The sequence below is a fragment of the Lycorma delicatula genome, chromosome 2, assembly GCF_047948215.1.
Source record: "Lycorma delicatula isolate Av1 chromosome 2, ASM4794821v1, whole genome shotgun sequence".
NCBI classification, from domain to species: domain Eukaryota; kingdom Metazoa; phylum Arthropoda; class Insecta; order Hemiptera; family Fulgoridae; genus Lycorma; species Lycorma delicatula.
This window is the reverse complement of record NC_134456.1, coordinates 125,956,331-125,974,337: the sequence shown is the minus strand read 5'-3', so window position 1 is coordinate 125,974,337 and position 18,007 is coordinate 125,956,331. Positions and strand designations below refer to the sequence as shown.

The window sequence follows — 18,007 nt, the reverse complement described above, 5'->3', positions numbered from 1 at the left end:
TAGATCAGATTCCACAAATCAAGTGAAGATTACTAAGTGCGATCTGTTTCATGTAGTAGAAGAAGAAAGCTATAAACAACTTTTATCTTTTTAAGAGAAATGCTGCTTTAGGGCCTATCTATAACTGACAAGATAAGAAATTTGATAATAAACAAAATTTATGTACACTTTCAGTATACTTTTTAAGGAAAGAATTTTCATGTTTTCCTTCTGCAGTTGTAATGAAGAATTTAAAAAAGGATCTTTCTAAAAAAAAAATTGGTTGATCACAAAATGTGATCAACCAAATTGTAGCATAGATGATCCCGTCAACTGTCTTACCGTAGTTTCATGGATTGCTCTAGAACAGTTGTGTACACTCAATTTTGCTTCAGTCGTGGTGGCATAATACATTCTACATTAAGAATTAATTATTAAATTGGTGTTTACATTAAAAAAAGTAGAATTACTATGTTTGCAAAAGAAGCTTTATTCACAAATTATATGTATTTTAATAAAACCTATTTCATTTAGAAAGAGTGTTTTTTTTACTGTTTTCTATAGTCATTATCTCTTTAATGATAATTTGTTTTGTTAATTAAAAGTTTGTTTTATTACCAGATTTTCATTTTGCAATATCAAAAGTTGCTTATCTTTTTAGATGATTTTTTTTTTTTAATTCATTTACTGATAAAAAACTTCCTATGTTCCATATTCTTCATTATATAACATCTTCAATTCATCAAAAATATGATAAAACAATCATTATCTTGCAGTAAAACAAAAAATGGACTTCAGTAGATTAATTGTAGTGAAACTGAAACAATTTTCCAATGACCTCACTGAATGAAAAAAAAAAAGACAACACATAAAATGTTTATTTATAATTAAATAAAAAATGCATTAAAACTAATAAATTAATAACATTTTTCTGTACTTATTTCTTCAACTTCCATATTTTTCCTACTAGGAACATGTTATGTTCAAAGTTATGGAATATCGTTCCAGCACTTGGCTCAATGTTACATAACTAAGTTCGATAATGTGGAACTTGATTATCACAACCACATGTGGTTACATCTAACATACTCAAAAACGTTCCAAGAAATTCTGTAGAGAATTTATTTCAACCATATTTATTTACTTCTTCAGGGTTTACAAGGTTACCGTAATAGTAACTGAACCAATAGGTTCTAGATAATCATCAACCTACAAAATTTTTCAGTGTAAAACCTTAGTTGGCTAGCTGATACAAACAGGGGGATAGCAAAAAAATAATCATTCTAAATGCAGGAGCAAATGAAGACCAAGGAATCTTTGTAGAAGAGTCCAATATAAATTAGAATGATTAATGACACAGTTACTTTAGTAAACAATCAAATAACAGCACTGAACTTGATTAGCAAAACATTTAGTCCCTTTATGTAATGGATATAATCATATACACGGAGTACCCAATAAAAATGAGAATTATTTTCTGTAGGCAAGTGGGTTGGCAATCATGCCTTCTCCCACACGGTATGTTTAAGAGACACTCTCCCTGCTCAGCAGGCCAGGTAGCATTCTTGAGAAACCATTGTAGAATTGTGACTGTTTTTTTTAAGCCCCTCCCAGTGCTCTAAACACTGGATTTAGCAATGGTAAACAAATTTAAGGAGAAATGGCATTGGCAGAAACAGTTTCAATGTTTCAGAAAGTTTTAAGTCAGATAAGAATTTACCTTGTAAGAATTTACAAGTGGTTTGCCTGGTTCAGAAAGTGGCCAAATTTCACTTAAAGGTGAACCCCTTTTGGGTCATCCCTCTACATCACGAATGTTCAAAAAGCACAGGATGCCATTATCTTTAATCATTGCAGAACAATCTATGAATTGGAGGAAATAACTAGAATGTTCTGGATTTCATGCCAAGGAATCCTAACTGGAAATCTGAACATGAAACAAGTCGCAAAGTTTGTTCCATGACTGCTTCCTGATGATCAGAGGAAAAGCCATTAGAGTGTGCCAGGAATTGAAAGAACAGGCAACTGACCCAGATTTTTTCTTCAAAGTCATAAGAAGGAATGAATTTAGGTGTTACGACTATGACCCTTAAACAAAACAGCAGTCCAGCCAATGGAAGACAAACTTCATTGCCCAGACAAAAAAGTACAAAGTGAAATCAAATGTGAAGTCCACAATGATTTGTTTTTTTGACATCAAAGGAGTTTAATCATATTGAATTTGTTCCTTATATCACCATATGAACCAACATTACTATTTGCCAGTGCTGAACAACTGCATAAGGCAGTGAGAAAAACTACCTGAATTGTGACTGGGGGAGGACTGACTGTTTCATTGTGACAACCAGTCTGCCCAGTGTTGAAAATCAACCAGTTTTTGACAAAAACCATATGATATTTCTCACCTAGCTTCCTGCGACCTCTTCTTATTCCCAAAAATGAAGAAAAACCTACAAGGAAAATATTTTCAGGACTTCAAAGTTAAGAAAAAATGTTTCAAACAGTGAATATTGATATTTTCATGTTAACTTAAATTTAAATAAATAATCCTTGTTTCTTTTGGGTACCCCCAACCAAAGTTTTCAAGTCCCAGAGTGACTGACTAAATGTAATAAATTATAACAAACTATACACAACTTGTTTCACTGTATTATTTTCCAATTTTAATGGCTTAACACTTATTTCATTTACTGACTCTTTTTCTTAAAGAAAAATCTAAGTTAAGTTAAATTTTCAGTTTACATGAAAGAAAAGTTCTCATGAAATATAAATTAACCAGAAATGATATAGGATTATTTTTTTATTGATGTTAAGTCAAACATTAATATATATATATATATTTATTTTTTTTTAACTTTACAATACTTACCTTGGTGATGAATGAAAAAAAGTTGTTTACTATCTAAAATTAATCAAACTGTTAAAATTAATTTCACAAATGCAGATTAACAACTGAACTGAAATATAAATGTTTCATATCTGCCTTAGAGGCATAAAATAAACAAGATGAAAAATAAACAATGAAGTTGCTATTATATCGTATTAAAATCATGTAGTAATGATTACAAAGAGAAAATAAAGTTTTTCTTTACAGTTTTAGCACCTACTTATTTCACCTAACACAAACTCATTCCACTCCAGATTTTTCAAAACTCTTTACATAAACTTACAGGTGCAGTCTTAATATTTTATAATTATGTAACACTAGTACTTTACATGTTTATTATTGTTTTCTTAATTGTTAATGAATAGTTAGTATAATCATCAAGACTAAAAACAATGTCATTTGTCAGAAAGAAATTCTTGTCACTAAAGATATTGCAATTTTAATTGAAAAAATATATTAGATATTTCATTCTTAATTATTTATATTAGTAGTATGTCATTCATTTTAAGGTAAAATTTAACAAATAACAAAAATTACTCATCAATATAACATTTGACATATATGAGGTCTGTTCAAAAAATAACCAAATGTTTTTAATTACGCACCAACAGAGATATTTAGTGACATGCGGTTGGCAGCAATGTGTTCCACATAACCTCCTCTGTAACCACATCTTCTTGGATTGTTGATATCTTGTTTAGTTTTCATGTTATTGTTATTTGAGTGCAACATGTTTAAGAGTTAGTAGTGATTTTTTCATGATTGTACTTTTGTCTCAATGTCATAGCTGTAAACCCTGCTTTTGTATCCTGTTACGATCCTTTGCATGAATGTTTCATCGTCATTGATTTGTTCAAGGAGTTGCCAGCAATTGTCCATTCAATGTTCTTTTTGCTGTTCGATCATCAAATGAGGAACAAACTTTGCTGCTACTCTATGCATGTTCAATTTTTCAGTCAAAATGTCATGGCATGATCCAATCGAGATGCTAACTCTTTCTGAAAGTTTTCTGACAGTCAATTGGTGATTTGCACATACCAGGTCATTGATTTTCTGAACATGTGTGTCATCAGTTGGAGTCAAAGGCCTTCTTGGTCGAGGGTCATCTTCAATTGACTGACGACTACTTTTAAATCATGAAAACCATTCGCAGCGTTGTGTACAACCCAGAGCATTTCTGGAAGCTTGTTTCAAAAGTTGAAAAGTTCTGTGAAAGTTTTCACCAGTTTTACACAAAATTTTGTGTTATATCATTGCTCCTGAAAAATTCACATTACAAAAATCACTACTAACATTTAAACGTGTTGCACGTAATAACAATAACTTGAAAACTAAACGAGATATCAACAATCCAAGAACATGTGTTTACAGAGGTTATACAGAACAAAATGCTTTCAACGGCCCATCACTAAATATCTCCTCCGTTGGCGTGTTTTTTTTTTTGAACAAACCTCGTACCCACACAAAAAAATGCAAGTAGGTAGGATACAAAAAGAATACATGACTTAATAGGTTTATATAATATTATAATTTAAACTATTTAGTAGTAAGTATAAACAATATATAGTAACAACTATGTAGTGACATTCATACTATAACATATAAAAATATTTTGTAGTTCTTAATAAAACCACGATTCTTACAAAGCACAACACTTAGAGAATATCTGCAAGTAACTGGTACATGAAGTAAATCCAAATACAGCAAACAGAATGATTTATCTGTACTAGGATAAAAAATTATCATTATAAATTAGAATTATTTGTAATGATAATAAATTTTCATTACAGATAATCTATTAAAGAAGCCAGAAGGTTTACTAATATTAATATAAAGGTACAAAAAATACTTACATCATAAATAAAAGATTCATAGATGTCAATTCTTAAACTTAATGTAACATAAATATTTGTTTCTGGTCTTTAATAACTATTGTAACTGTTAAAGATCTTACTTCTTTTTTATGCCTTTGACAAATCATTTTACCATACAAAACTTCACCTGCAAGCAATAAAAAATAAATTTTAAGCATAATTATAAACTTTAATTGAACAACCTTATAAAATTTCATACTGCTTATAAAGTAAGCAGTATTATGTTCTTCAATTTACCTTTAGAGGATGTAATAAAGAGTTATATTACAAATGTAATATTTAAATCCTTCATCCACTGCACCTTCACACACTAAATGCACATTTTATTTATTACAAGACTGTAAAAACATCAGCTGTTACTTGTAATTGTGGTGTATAAAAATTGCTTCCGATTACAAGTTATATTCGTTTTTAATGTATGTTTATAAACAATATAGTTATTCATTGACAATTGTGTTATGCTTGGAATGGTATCATATTATTAAAATCAATTTTGGTCAGATATTAGGATTTTTTTTTAATGAAGCTTATAAGTTACACCCATAACCTAATGACAGTGCCATGAAGTTATCTTCACGAAAGACATGTTCAAAGTGAAAAACACATTCCTCTACCAAAATTGTTTCTCACATCTATTGATTCTGATAAATGAAGCAACAAAACTCAACTGACTTCTTGGTTTATTACTGAATAACGCTCAACAAACCAACAGGACAACCAACCTACGTTGAAAGAACAGTATGAACTACATAAATCTTAAGCATCCTTTCTGTACAGAGACTTTCCTAAGGCATTTTAGGTAAGACTTACCAGAAACTTTTAAAAATGTGAGAGATGCTTTCGAGCAGTATTATGCATGAAGAACAGGTAGGATAGTTTGAATAAGTAAAATAATAAGAGAAGCAATAACATTTTTTAACTGCAATAATTTTATTAGGTGGTATTTTTAATTCATGAGATTATAGGACTTTTTTTTAAATAAAATGTAGGATTAATTATACACAGTAAATTAAACTGTTATTTACTTAAATAAATTATTCAAGACTTAAGTTTACTTTTACTTTTAAGAAGTGCTGTATTTGAAAAAATTTAATTAATTTTTCAATTTTTAATTAATGTAATTGCATTTGTGGTTGCCATATTGGTTTAAATAACATAAGCCTGCAAAATTTGAGTAATGGAATGTTAATTTTTTATAATTGATTTCTATGTATTTTTTAGTGCTGAATCCGAAAATAACCTTAATTTTTTTCTGTCACATCAGAATTTTTCGCAAATTTCAAAATTTGTAAGAAGTTGAAAAACTGCAAAAACATGATATAAAATAGACAAAAATGTTTTTTTTTAAAAAATAAATTAATATAATATATTCACTTTTTGAGTTGAGTGGCCTGGTCGGAGGAGGTGGGTGTGGGGGGATTTGGGTTGAAGTTGACGAGACAGTGGGAGAGCTTGGCTGACAAGTTGTGACAAGACTTAACAAGATGTAACATGTTTATTGGCAGCTATCTGCGCCACTTGTACACTTTGCAACTACTGTTTATCAGTGCTGTTAAACCATCAGCGTGCGTAAGTAGAGTTTTTTCTATCTTTCATGATCAAATGCGTTTTTGTTGGTGGAAAATATATTTTCAGGCCGTAAAGCAAACTTCCCGTTTTCAAAATGACTTGAAGACGCTGCAGAAATTCTGCAGATTCATTTTGTTACACGAGTTAATGGTGGAAAGACAAAAAATAAATATAACAAGTTTCGTTCAACAAGTGTACCTCACATATTTTGGAGTGAAAATAGTAGATCACGACACAACTTGGGCAACCTGCTACGTTTGCTACACATGTGTTGAAGGATGGTGGTCAAAGGGTGTAAAAAAAGTGTTCAGATTTGGAGTTCCAATGGTGTGGCGGAAGCCACATAATCACACCAATGATTGTTACTTTTGCTCGACTGGTGGTCGGTTTCAATTTTATTAATAAAAAAAAATCTTCTATCCAGATATGCAATCTGCTTTACGCCCGGTTCCTGACATACCAGTGCCAATTCCACCAGGAAATTTACCAGAAATAGATGGTTCTAAAAGTGATTTAAATGAAGATAACATAAAGTATGTACAAACCCGGAGATAGCTTTGCACCAGAGATTTATTCAGTCTGAACTAAAAATGATTTGATTGAAGATGTACATCTGACAAAAGAAAATTTAGAAATGCTTTGTTTGAGGCTTAAAGAGAAGAACCTAATAGCAGCTGGTACCTTATTTTCCTGGTTGAGTACAGAGAAAAAGTTTTTCTTTCATATTTTTCAGAAGAATTAGTTTTTTGCACTGATGTACCTGAACTTTTGACTCTTTAACACTCCATATGAAAGTACAGATTGGAGAATGTTCATATAGATTCGTTAAAAACAAAACTCAAAGTTGTCCTTCACAATGGGAATACATATGTCAGACATTCTATCCATTTAATAGAGGGTTATGATAATTTGTAATTCATTCTTGATAAAATTAAATATGACAATCATAAGTGGATTACATGTGGCGATCTCCAACTAATATCAATGCTCCTAAGACAGCAAGGAGGACACACAAAGATTCCTTGTTTTTTGTGTAAATGGTAGCGAAGAGACAGAGAAAATCATTGGATAAGGAAAGATTGGCCAAAAAGAGCTTCATTAGAACCTGGAACCAAAAATGGGGCTCGATAAGCTCTCGTAGATCGGAATGAAGTTCTACTTTCATCTCTGCTTATCAAGGTAAATATTTTAGATATATCTGTGACAAATTTCCAGTCTTACCAACCACCAAACTAAAAGAGGGTTTGTCTTTAGTCATCAACTTCTCAGGGTGTCTTTATTGGTCAAACTTCTCAAAGATGGTAATTTTGAGAAACAAATATAAGTTGCAGAAAAAGAAGCCAGGGGAGCCTTTATAAATGTAATAACCAAGTTTCTGGTCAATAAGAAGGATCTGAACTTCAAATCAATAGTTGAGAACATGCTGTAAAAGTATAAAAATTTAGGGTGTCATTCAGGACATGAAAGAAATGGAAAAGAGGTATCAAGGAATACTATTACGATGATGGCAGACTACTTGTATTGCTGGATGCTACACCGAGATGAACACTAAAGAGAACATAGAAAAAAAGGTACGAAGCAGATTATAAGCTGTCCAAAAAAACTTTGACACATGAAGAAAAACTGTAAGTATTTTACATACTTCGTTAAGGGTGGGTGAAGATGGGGGAGTGATTTCCAAATGCATGACATGAGGTTAAAAATACACTATAATAGAAATTAGGCTTACCTTGTGGCAATTTTCACTAAAAATTAAGGGGTTAATTATCCCCTTGAAACAAGCCACCACAGGACCATAAGTCTCAGATTTTCGAGCTGCCAAAAACGAGTAATTCATCTGAAGGCCTAATAATTTACATTGGGGATTACTGACTTAGCCTTTCCTAACAGAGATCTTCAGAGAGAATTGGTGTACCTCAAATAAAAATAAAATTAAAGGAAGAGCATCCAATCATAGTTCTAGCTACCTCAAACAAACACATTGTTGGCCGACATTTTGGATTAGGCAACCAGAATTTAGTTTTAATTGTACCATTATTCTTGTTTCACTCAGCTCTTTAAAATGATATATCAAATGACCAGTTTGAAATTTTTGAGTTGCCCTCCGCCATCCAAAAATCAAAATATACTCGTACATTCGTTGAAATAGCCCTTCAGGTCAAGGAAGAATGCTGGAAACCGCAATCAGTTATCTCAATTATAAAAAAAAAGTTACACGGGGGTGTAATTACTTTTCAGCCGTTATAAATACTCTTTAGTAACAATCTCTATTTACTGAAAGGCCTGGTTTTTCTAGTAAGTGCTCAGTGCAGGCTGGACTATTTTTACAGCCAAGAGAAAATTGTAGAGTAGAGATACCCCTTCCAAACTACGATACCACGGATTGAGTAACTCAATAATTCCCTTAAAACCATAATACAACCAGCCAAAATCTAGTATACCAAGGAGGAAAGTTAAAGATTCTATCATTCCACCCATTACTTCTTTATTTAGATGCATCTAAATGTATCCACCCTATTTAAATTTCTTGGGAAGTTGGGTTTCATTTACCAACATACATGCTCATTGTTCCTAATAGAAGGCCTTCACTCATACTCAAAATGTCTTTGAATATGGAAGTGTCAAATCATAATAAACTTGTTCATGCTTTTGTGGAGAATAGAACTCAAGCATCATGGGAATTAGTTCAATTTAAGTAACTATACCTTAACTGATCTGAACACAAGGCAGCATCAAAGGTCAACTGTAATAACAATTATAAGGGTATGTACAATAACCAAAACCAGTAAAGAGTTACCAATATTTAAATAACTACTAAGCAAATAATATAACATGGGTATGCAAATAAATAAATAGTTATTACACTGTTATCTTGAATAATTTTATTGCCCCATACACATACACTTTAAAGTAGTAAAGTTATTTCAAGTCACTCTTTTCTCATTAATTACAATTTATCTAATTAAAAAGAGGCATAAATGAAATGTTTGTAGAACCATCATCCATTAATAAAAAACTTTCATTTTGAAAACAATAAAACGTTTGACGGGCAGGAGAGTATACTTCAAAACAATGGCAGTTAATTTTTTTTTTGAATTAATTTTTTTCATGAATTGTGCAAAAAATGTTTAATAAAGCTTCTTAAACTTATTTTTGAGGAAGTACCACAATCATAATGGTTGTATATGACCTGATACAAGTCGCAAATTAGTCCTGAAAACAACAGAGCTATTTTCAAGAATAATAACCATCTCATTCTAAAAGTGAGGAGTGAAATTGTTTTATGTTGCCTCCCTCCTGTGCTGAATATATTATGTAAAGTAGTAAGTTAATTTCCATACCCTACATCCTTAAAATATTTCATATATCCCTATCTTTGTTTTCTCCTCTAAGATTTAACACCTTACATATTCTTCTATTACCAAATTATCTAAATTTTGATATGTCTTTATGTAAGGCCAATCAAACTTTTTCTAAGATTCTGTCCCTTCTTATTTGTAAAGATTTCACTTTAATTTTATCGATCTAATTTTCAATATCTATTTTAAAATTCAATTTTATCTATTAAAATTTAAAATTTTATCTATTTTTAAATTCAATTAATTTTTTTTTTGTTACAAATGAACCAAATACAGTGATTAGTAAGTATAATTGCAACTAAGTTTACATTCTAATGGCAATATATACAACAAATTTATTTTCATAAAATAAAAAATATATAAATTATAAAATGAGCTAAACTATAATAGAGAAACAGTTCAGCATGGGATATATAATAAATATAAAAATGTACCTTGTTTAACTGATATTGGCTGTTTAAGAAAGAAAACAGTTTGCTTCCAATGTGTTGGAGTTGTAGAAGGACCAGTAGAAAAAAATATTGAATTTTTAAGATCAAAAAACACATCAAAATGTCCAACAATAGATGTTAGTTCACCATCACGTGATGCATTTAATTTAAATTCAGTCACAAAATTAACACTATCAACTGTAGCTGTCATTAGATCAATAGTAAATACTTCAAAAGTATCAGTAATTTGCTCATCGTGATTCATCACTTCAACTAATGCTTCACCAACAACTTCTCTTTTCATGCATGACATTTTGTACCCATATACATTAGACCAAAATCCAATCAGTTCTTCGTATCTGCCTGTAAATAGTTAGTTTAAAATTAGTAAAGGCAATCAAATTTAAGCAACAATCAGCAAATAATTTTGAGTTTTTATTTCTTAAATAAATTAAAAAAAAAAATCAAGATTGTCAAATACAAAATTGAATGAAGTCATAAAACTAAACTAACTTGTAAAAGAAAAAAAACTAATGTGAAAAATCACATTTAACAGATTTGTCAATTTATGACTAATCTGTACGTTCTGCATATTGTGGTAAATTATCCAATGCGAATCTCTTTTAGGAAGGCTAGTTTAAACCTTTTCATTTTCATGAATACGCATTCCTATTTAAAATTTAACATTGAAACTGCTGTTTAGCTCTCTTAAAAAGTTGAGTTTTTCATATTCGTTAATTCACATATTCAAGACAAATATGACTGTATCAGTATCATTAAAGGTATGATAAAATTAATTCCAGAAGCCAAAAGAATAGATTTATTTTGTAATAACCAAGGATGGAGCTTTGTAGAAGGAATTTTAAATAAAATTCAAAAATCTATAATTACAAAAGATGTTTTAAAACAAAACCTTCACACAAAGTCATCAGGAAACATAACTTAAATTGGTGGTATTTAATGTATAAATCTCACAATAAAGTTTAAGAAATTGTTGCTGGGTGGTTGTAGTGTCAGTATTTCAAAATAATACCACCTGGCTATCACTCACTTGGACAATTTTTTCTTAGTAGAATTTGATGTGTGTGTTTCTGTGATGTCAATAGCTTAATAACAGCAATGAAGATCAGCAAAGGTAAATGTAAAAAATTAAAGAGGTGAAAAATTACTGGAGTGAAGGATTCAAGAATTAAACCATCTTTCAAATGGAAAAGATATTATTTCACTGAAAATACAAAATTGAAGCCACAGAAAAGATAAAAAATGCCAAAATACTGCCAAATTCATTAAACAGTGAGAGTAAAGCAGAGGAATGATCAACAGAATAACACAATTTTCTAAAACTTAAATACAGATTTTAAAATGCAGAAGGGGATGTGCATATGCACAGGCTGGTGGTGTTTATCCCCTCAAAATTATTAATGAAACCTTGTGGCAAACAAGCTGATCCATATTTTGGAGATTAAAGTTTAAAAACTAGTGTTCTTTTTTGTGACTTACATTCCAGGAATTAGGAACAAAAAATCAATCTCCTCTAATTAAAATTTCATTTATTTCTAGGATAAAAGAAATTCTATAAACATTGCTTTAATTAATTTATTTACACATTACTTACTCAATATGAAATTATTATTTTACTAAAAATCTGAATAAACAAATAACATATCTTCAAAAAAAAAATAAAGTTTTTCAATTTGAACATAGTCATTTACACTTCTATTTGTTGGTTCATAGTGTACACCAATAATGTTTTAGAAACAATATTTTTCTGACATGAATTATTATTCCTATAAATTACGATAAAAATTTGCTTAAATCTATCTGGAAATAACTTTTATATTTTCCAAAAGTGTTATTATTATAACACACTGCAAAATCAAGTTGATTTTAGAAGTCTTTTTAGAAGACTTTTAGAAGTCAAAAAACCAAATTTTGCCATCTCAATACATAGTACATTTCAAATTTACAAGTAAGTTCTTGCCTACAGCCCAGTTTAACAGTTAACCTAAGTTTAACTATTTTAAGGGACAATTATATTGAATGGAAATTTCATACATAAACTTCGGTGTATTTTCAAAGTAGTTTAAAAAAACACAAAATGAGCTTAGTGATAATAATTTATAAAACATAAATACAGTTTCAATTATCAAAAAATTACTATCAGTAAACACAGAGGAAAAAACATAAGATAAAATAAGTAAGAAAATAGATGAAAAAAGAATATAAATTAACAAATATGTAGTACATATAAAATATTATAAAAGTATTTTTAAAATAAGAATAAAGTAAATAAAAACTGTTGTCATTTTAAGTTACCTCAATAGAAGCATAATTTAACTTAAAACCATTAAACCAACTCAATTTTTCAAGCAATTTATTTATTTCTCATATTCAGTCATCATGATTAAAACATATATGTCGCCCATTAAGTAACTCAGAAATTACTTAATGGGCGACATATATGTTTTAATCAGGCAAATGATAACTTGAAAATGAACTCATTTCAAAAGGCAGAGTTGAAAGACAATTACAGTTGTCTTATTGTGAGAAATTCTTATGGTTTATTAAACCATAAGGTTTAATAAAAATCACCCCCTTGGCCGTCAATTAGTAAGCTACCAATAAACTTACAAAAATGCACTTGTACAAGTCATTTAAGCAATAATTATACAAAAACTTCCCAGTAATTGACTCACTAGCTGCAATTCAAATTTACTATTAAAGCAATTATAGCTAAAAAAAAATTTTCAAAATAACAGAAAATAAACCTATTTAGAATAGATAAATACAGTTTATATGAATATAGTTTATACAGTTTATATGAGATTGTACGACTTGTCATACATGCATGTCTGAAGAAAAGCATAAATGACTATTAAGCAAACATAGCATTTAGTAATTTGTTTATGAAGCTTAGAGGCATTGTTGTAAATGAATATTTTGTTAGTTAAACATTAAAACCTTAAAGAGTTCTTTTTTTCAGGGTACTTTCAAAATATGATATTCTTAAAAAAAAATAATACTTAAATATTACATTTTAATGAAACAAATACCTGGACTGCTGAAACCTGCTATACTAACACTACATCTGTTAGGCAATAGGAGACCACCAGGAGCCAAATGGTGATCTCTAGCATATATTACACTATCCAACATGCCTTCAAATAACAAAAAGTAACCCATCCATTCTGACACAATTACATCAAACTTATCACAATCTTTGGGAAAGATTGTATCTTCCAATCTACCTTTAATTACATTAATTCGTTGATCAAGTCCATTCTCTCTGTAAAAATAAAGACCACTGATAATTTTAACCTGATGTTAAAAAAATATATCCACATAATGTACAGAGTAACTTTATATATACATATCACTTAATAACAGACACATAATTGTTAAAACTTGTGAAAAATTTTGTTTTAAATAACAGCACATTAGATTAGAAACTAAATTTTGTGTATTGTTAAAAGAATTTATACTTAAAAAGAAATTGTTCTGATTTTGGAACTACATTCAATAAACATCAGTTAAAAAAAGCTATGAACAATTTCATCCAGCTTTTCTAATTATGGAATTCCTGAACTATATCAATGAGCTTGTTTCTTCTTTATTGTTATAACATAAATAACTACAATTTACGCCACAGTTATACCCCACCAATTATTCCTTATACTTACATATTTTATTTTATGCTGTTCATAAACTGGATTGTGTGGTCTCCTTGCAACAAAGTAATGCAGAGAAATTTAACATTCTTCATAAAATCAAAGATATAATGAAATATTTTACCCAACAATACAAAACTTAAAAAAAAAAAATAGTTCCACAAATTTATCCAAGTTAAGGAAATACAGTCACAATTCAGGAGAAATTTATCATTTGTGATACAAACAAAAATTTTTTAATTATCATCAATTAATCGCTTTGCATTGATGCAAAATATGTTAATATTAGAATTTATGATCAGTAATTTCTTCTTCTTTTTAAGACTTTTTGGATGATAAGTTTAATGCGCGTTGACAAGAAGCACAGTCAATTCATGAAGATTTCTTCATGAATGTAAATAGTACTTCAGTACTAGTATTTGCTTCTAGTTATTTTAACCAACAACCTTAACATAATCTGAAAACGTAAGTGAACCATTTACATAATACATTCACTGCAACTTATTACTTACATGAAAAGTAATAATATATTGTATGTAAAATATTGATTAACAATTGGTATTTTTATTGCAAATATTTAACATACATGAATATTTTTTAGAAAGAGAATAAGTATAGGAGAGAAAAAAATAGGTTCTAAACCAATAAATATTATATTAAAATTTAAAAATGTGTTTACATTTCAGTAAAAAAGTTTACTTTTTTTCTTCCTGTACCTTTTTCATTTTTTACTTTATTGCAAGGGTTTTTGATATAAATCAAGAGTCATTAGCCTCAGAAGGATAATTTATAGTTTTTAATAAAAATGATACAAGCCTTCTGATAAATAATTAGGGTGGATCAGTTATTAATAAGTCTATCCAGACTCGAATAGTTCTTTGTGAAAAACCGCAAGGATAATGACAAATTTTTATTAACAGGTAGGGGGAAAAGAGAAATAAACAGATTATCTTTGTGACAAAAAAAAAATTACAAATAATCTAATTCTGTTTCTGGTACGTGTACGTTAATAAAAATTATTAACTATATTACTTCAATAATATTTATTATTGAGCATTATTATACAAAACATTAATAATTAAGTAAAAAAAAGTGATATCAACCTTAACAGAAAATATATTTAACAATTAAATTTCAAGAAATTTAAAATTAGAAACCACATAAAAATATGAATGATCTCAAAGTTGGGTGAGCAGCAGGTAAGTGTCATTGGTTATTGGCAAGTATTACAGCTAATCTTTAACCCAGCTTTATAAATCCATTAACTCTTAAACCATTGTAATAACAATGACTTTTTTCATTTATCATTAAATGTACCAAATGATTACTTTTTTCATACTACAAGGTATTTTTTGGATAAAAAAATTTATTCTCCAAAATATTTTTTTCTCCAGTTTGACAGTGATAGGGGTGGCATAGGTTGTAAAGACTTTTTTATTACATTCTAATATTAATTTTTTCTACATTTCATTACCTTTATAATTCTGTTTCTGATAAGTTTTAAAAACTGATAGTTCTTTTTTAGTAAGTGACATACAAGACAGAATAACGTGACAAAATATACACAACCATATTGATCTCATACTACATAATATTCAATTTGGAATATGCAGTAGTGCAAATGGAAAATTAAAAAAGCTAATGCTAGTGCTCATTAAAGAAGTCACAGTATAAATGGTAAAATAGGAAAGAGCATAAGTCCTCAGTAAAGCAACACTGCTATTAAATTTCTGAAACTATTATTTTTTTCTGACTTTTTCTCAGAATTAAAGACCCTTAAAAATTTGTTGGAAAATTATTTTACACCAAAGTAAAAAAATTGTTTCATGTTTAATTGTTTTAAAATATATTTAGAGATACAGTCCTGGAGACTGTTTTATCAATAATTTTCAAATCAAATAACAACAAAAAAGTACTAATATTTTACCATATGTAGAGTACAAAGAATTTTAGTACTTCATATTATCTACACAGCATAAATGAGGCTTATCCAATTCAGCAACTGCAACTAAAAACATTTGTAAACCTATGTTTTACTGAAATTTTTTATAAATTAAAGTGAAAATCCACCTTACTGGCAAATTAAATGTTTAGATCTTTCAGTCCTTAGGTGGATTTTCACTTTTTTAATAATTTATTAAATATATCAGTGGTAACCATGGTTGAGAAATTTTTTATCTATAGCTCTAGAATCACCTCCAAAAACAATGTTCATTCAGTGGAAGAGTAAAATATTGTTATATGTATATATATTTTGAAAATTCAAATAATCCATTCTTTTTATAAAGAATATGTTTAATGTACTTATAGAATTCAATACCAACTGAAGGTGCGAGATGCAGTGATAATTGATTATTATTAGAAATTAAGATGGTAAGTTTAATTAACTAGCTAATTACTGTGTTTTGGTGGTTTATATTTCATATAACATACATAAAATTATATTTTACTAAAAATAAAAATTTAGTAATTCATATTCTTCCTTGGTACTGTTAAAAATCCAATAATATTAAATAATTAAATTCTTATAATGAAAACTTAAAATGCATATTTGAAACAGATAATAGTAGAATGTTAAATTATTTAGATGTCATTACCAAATAAACAAAGGACAACCAAATTGAAACATGAGTATGTAGAAAATCTACATTTAATAATTGATAAAAAAAAAATAAAATAAAAAAATCGCATCACCCTTAGTCTCACAAAATTAACACATACAAATATGATTAATAGGGCAATCAAGTATATACATAATAATAATAATAAGGAAAATTTAAATAATGAAATAAACAACATGAAATATATTATTAGGTGTAAAATGGATATGATCTTTAAGTAATAATATTTATAAAAAAACAGCTATCAAAACAATAACAAAGTAACTATCTTAAACCAATACATAATAAGGCACAAAGCAGTGAAAACATATAGTATTATACACTAGTATTATCATTGAAAACATTACTAAAATTTATGAGAAGATTTAAACCACCTAATAACAACATAATAAAATAATCTGTATAGAATTTATAAAATTAAATTTAATGATTGTGATGGTGTTTGTCTTTAGGAAAACTAGTTTTCTTGAACATTATAGAAATTACAAAAATAATAATTTAGGTTTATCTAATACGATAAGACCATCTAATAAACAGTAAACAATCTACTTTTGATGTTAACATAAATTTAGAAATTAATAAAGATGACACAAAATTATTTAATTTTGTGTTAAAAAACTATTTAAAATATTAAATAAATAAATACAAACAAAATTTCAGTTTGATAAACCATCAATGTTTGAGGAACAATCTCATAAAAAAAAAACTGCAATAGATGGTAGCACTCAATTATTTTAGAATTAAATTATTCCAATCAGGACTGAGGATGTGAGATCCCACAAAAGAACTTTCATGGTAAAATTATGGTAAGATGTATTTTAATATTCTGTACTAGGTGGTTTATATTAATAGAATTTAAAATACCAATCTACATATAACTACACAAAATACAGTAAGAGAACTTAAAAAACTAATACCAAAAGTAGACTTCCGTGGAATCCCGCATCATCAGTCAGTACAAAATTCAAAAATTACATCAAACAAAAGCAAAAAATGAATAATTAAAAACTAAAAATTCAGAAAACTTAAACCCTAATAACCAAAACACTTGAACAATATAAAACCAACTGTAATGATAATAAATTAAAAATATCATGCAGCTACATTTTTGTAAACTCTGTTGCTAACTGCTACAAACAAACTATGTTTTTAATTAAATTAAATTTTTATATGTATCAATTTTTTGTGACCATGGGTGATTAGAATTTCTTTGAGTTATAATATCATTCATTGTGGGTTTTCTATAAACAAATCTCAATATCTAAAAAAATATTTTTTTCTGTTCTTTTCCAGTTTATACATAAATTTTAAATTATTAATTATAATTAAGTTTATTCAAAATGATCAAATGTTCATTATTTATTTACTGTATCATATATAAATGAAATATCATCAACATATCTCATCCCCAACAAAACTATAAAATCAATACATAAAAACCTGATTACCCTCCTATAACTATATATAAAAACCCGATTTTTAGAGCTTTAAATTATACAAGGAAAACAAATCTAAGAAGGAAATATTGTGTGTCCCAAAATTTACACAAGTTTGATTTTGCACCATTTCTGGGTAGTGTTGCCAACAAAAAAAAAAGAATGTGGCAGCTGACAGTTCAG

At 28.4% G+C, this 18,007-nt stretch overlaps 1 protein-coding gene across 3 annotated transcripts in view; it reads right to left on the bottom strand.

Moving 5' to 3' along the window:
- Positions 1-449: 449 nt before the first annotated feature.
- Positions 450-18,007, bottom strand: part of Art3 (arginine methyltransferase 3) — a 36,646-nt gene continuing 19,088 nt past the window's right edge. The window contains exons 7-11 of one of the 3 annotated variants that reach the window (XR_012755136.1): positions 13,153-13,385; positions 10,103-10,462; positions 4,720-4,867; positions 2,385-2,429; positions 450-821 (exon numbers count right to left, since the gene is read on the bottom strand). Coding sequence is in view for 2 of the 3 variants with exons in the window: in XM_075356212.1 (XP_075212327.1) it covers positions 4,758-4,867; positions 10,103-10,462; positions 13,153-13,385 (703 nt within the window). In the remaining variant the exon portion in view is untranslated. The remainder of the gene's footprint in view (positions 822-2,384; positions 2,430-4,719; positions 4,868-10,102; positions 10,463-13,152; positions 13,386-18,007) is intronic. The other 2 variants (XM_075356212.1, XM_075356213.1) reach the window with 2 other exon arrangements.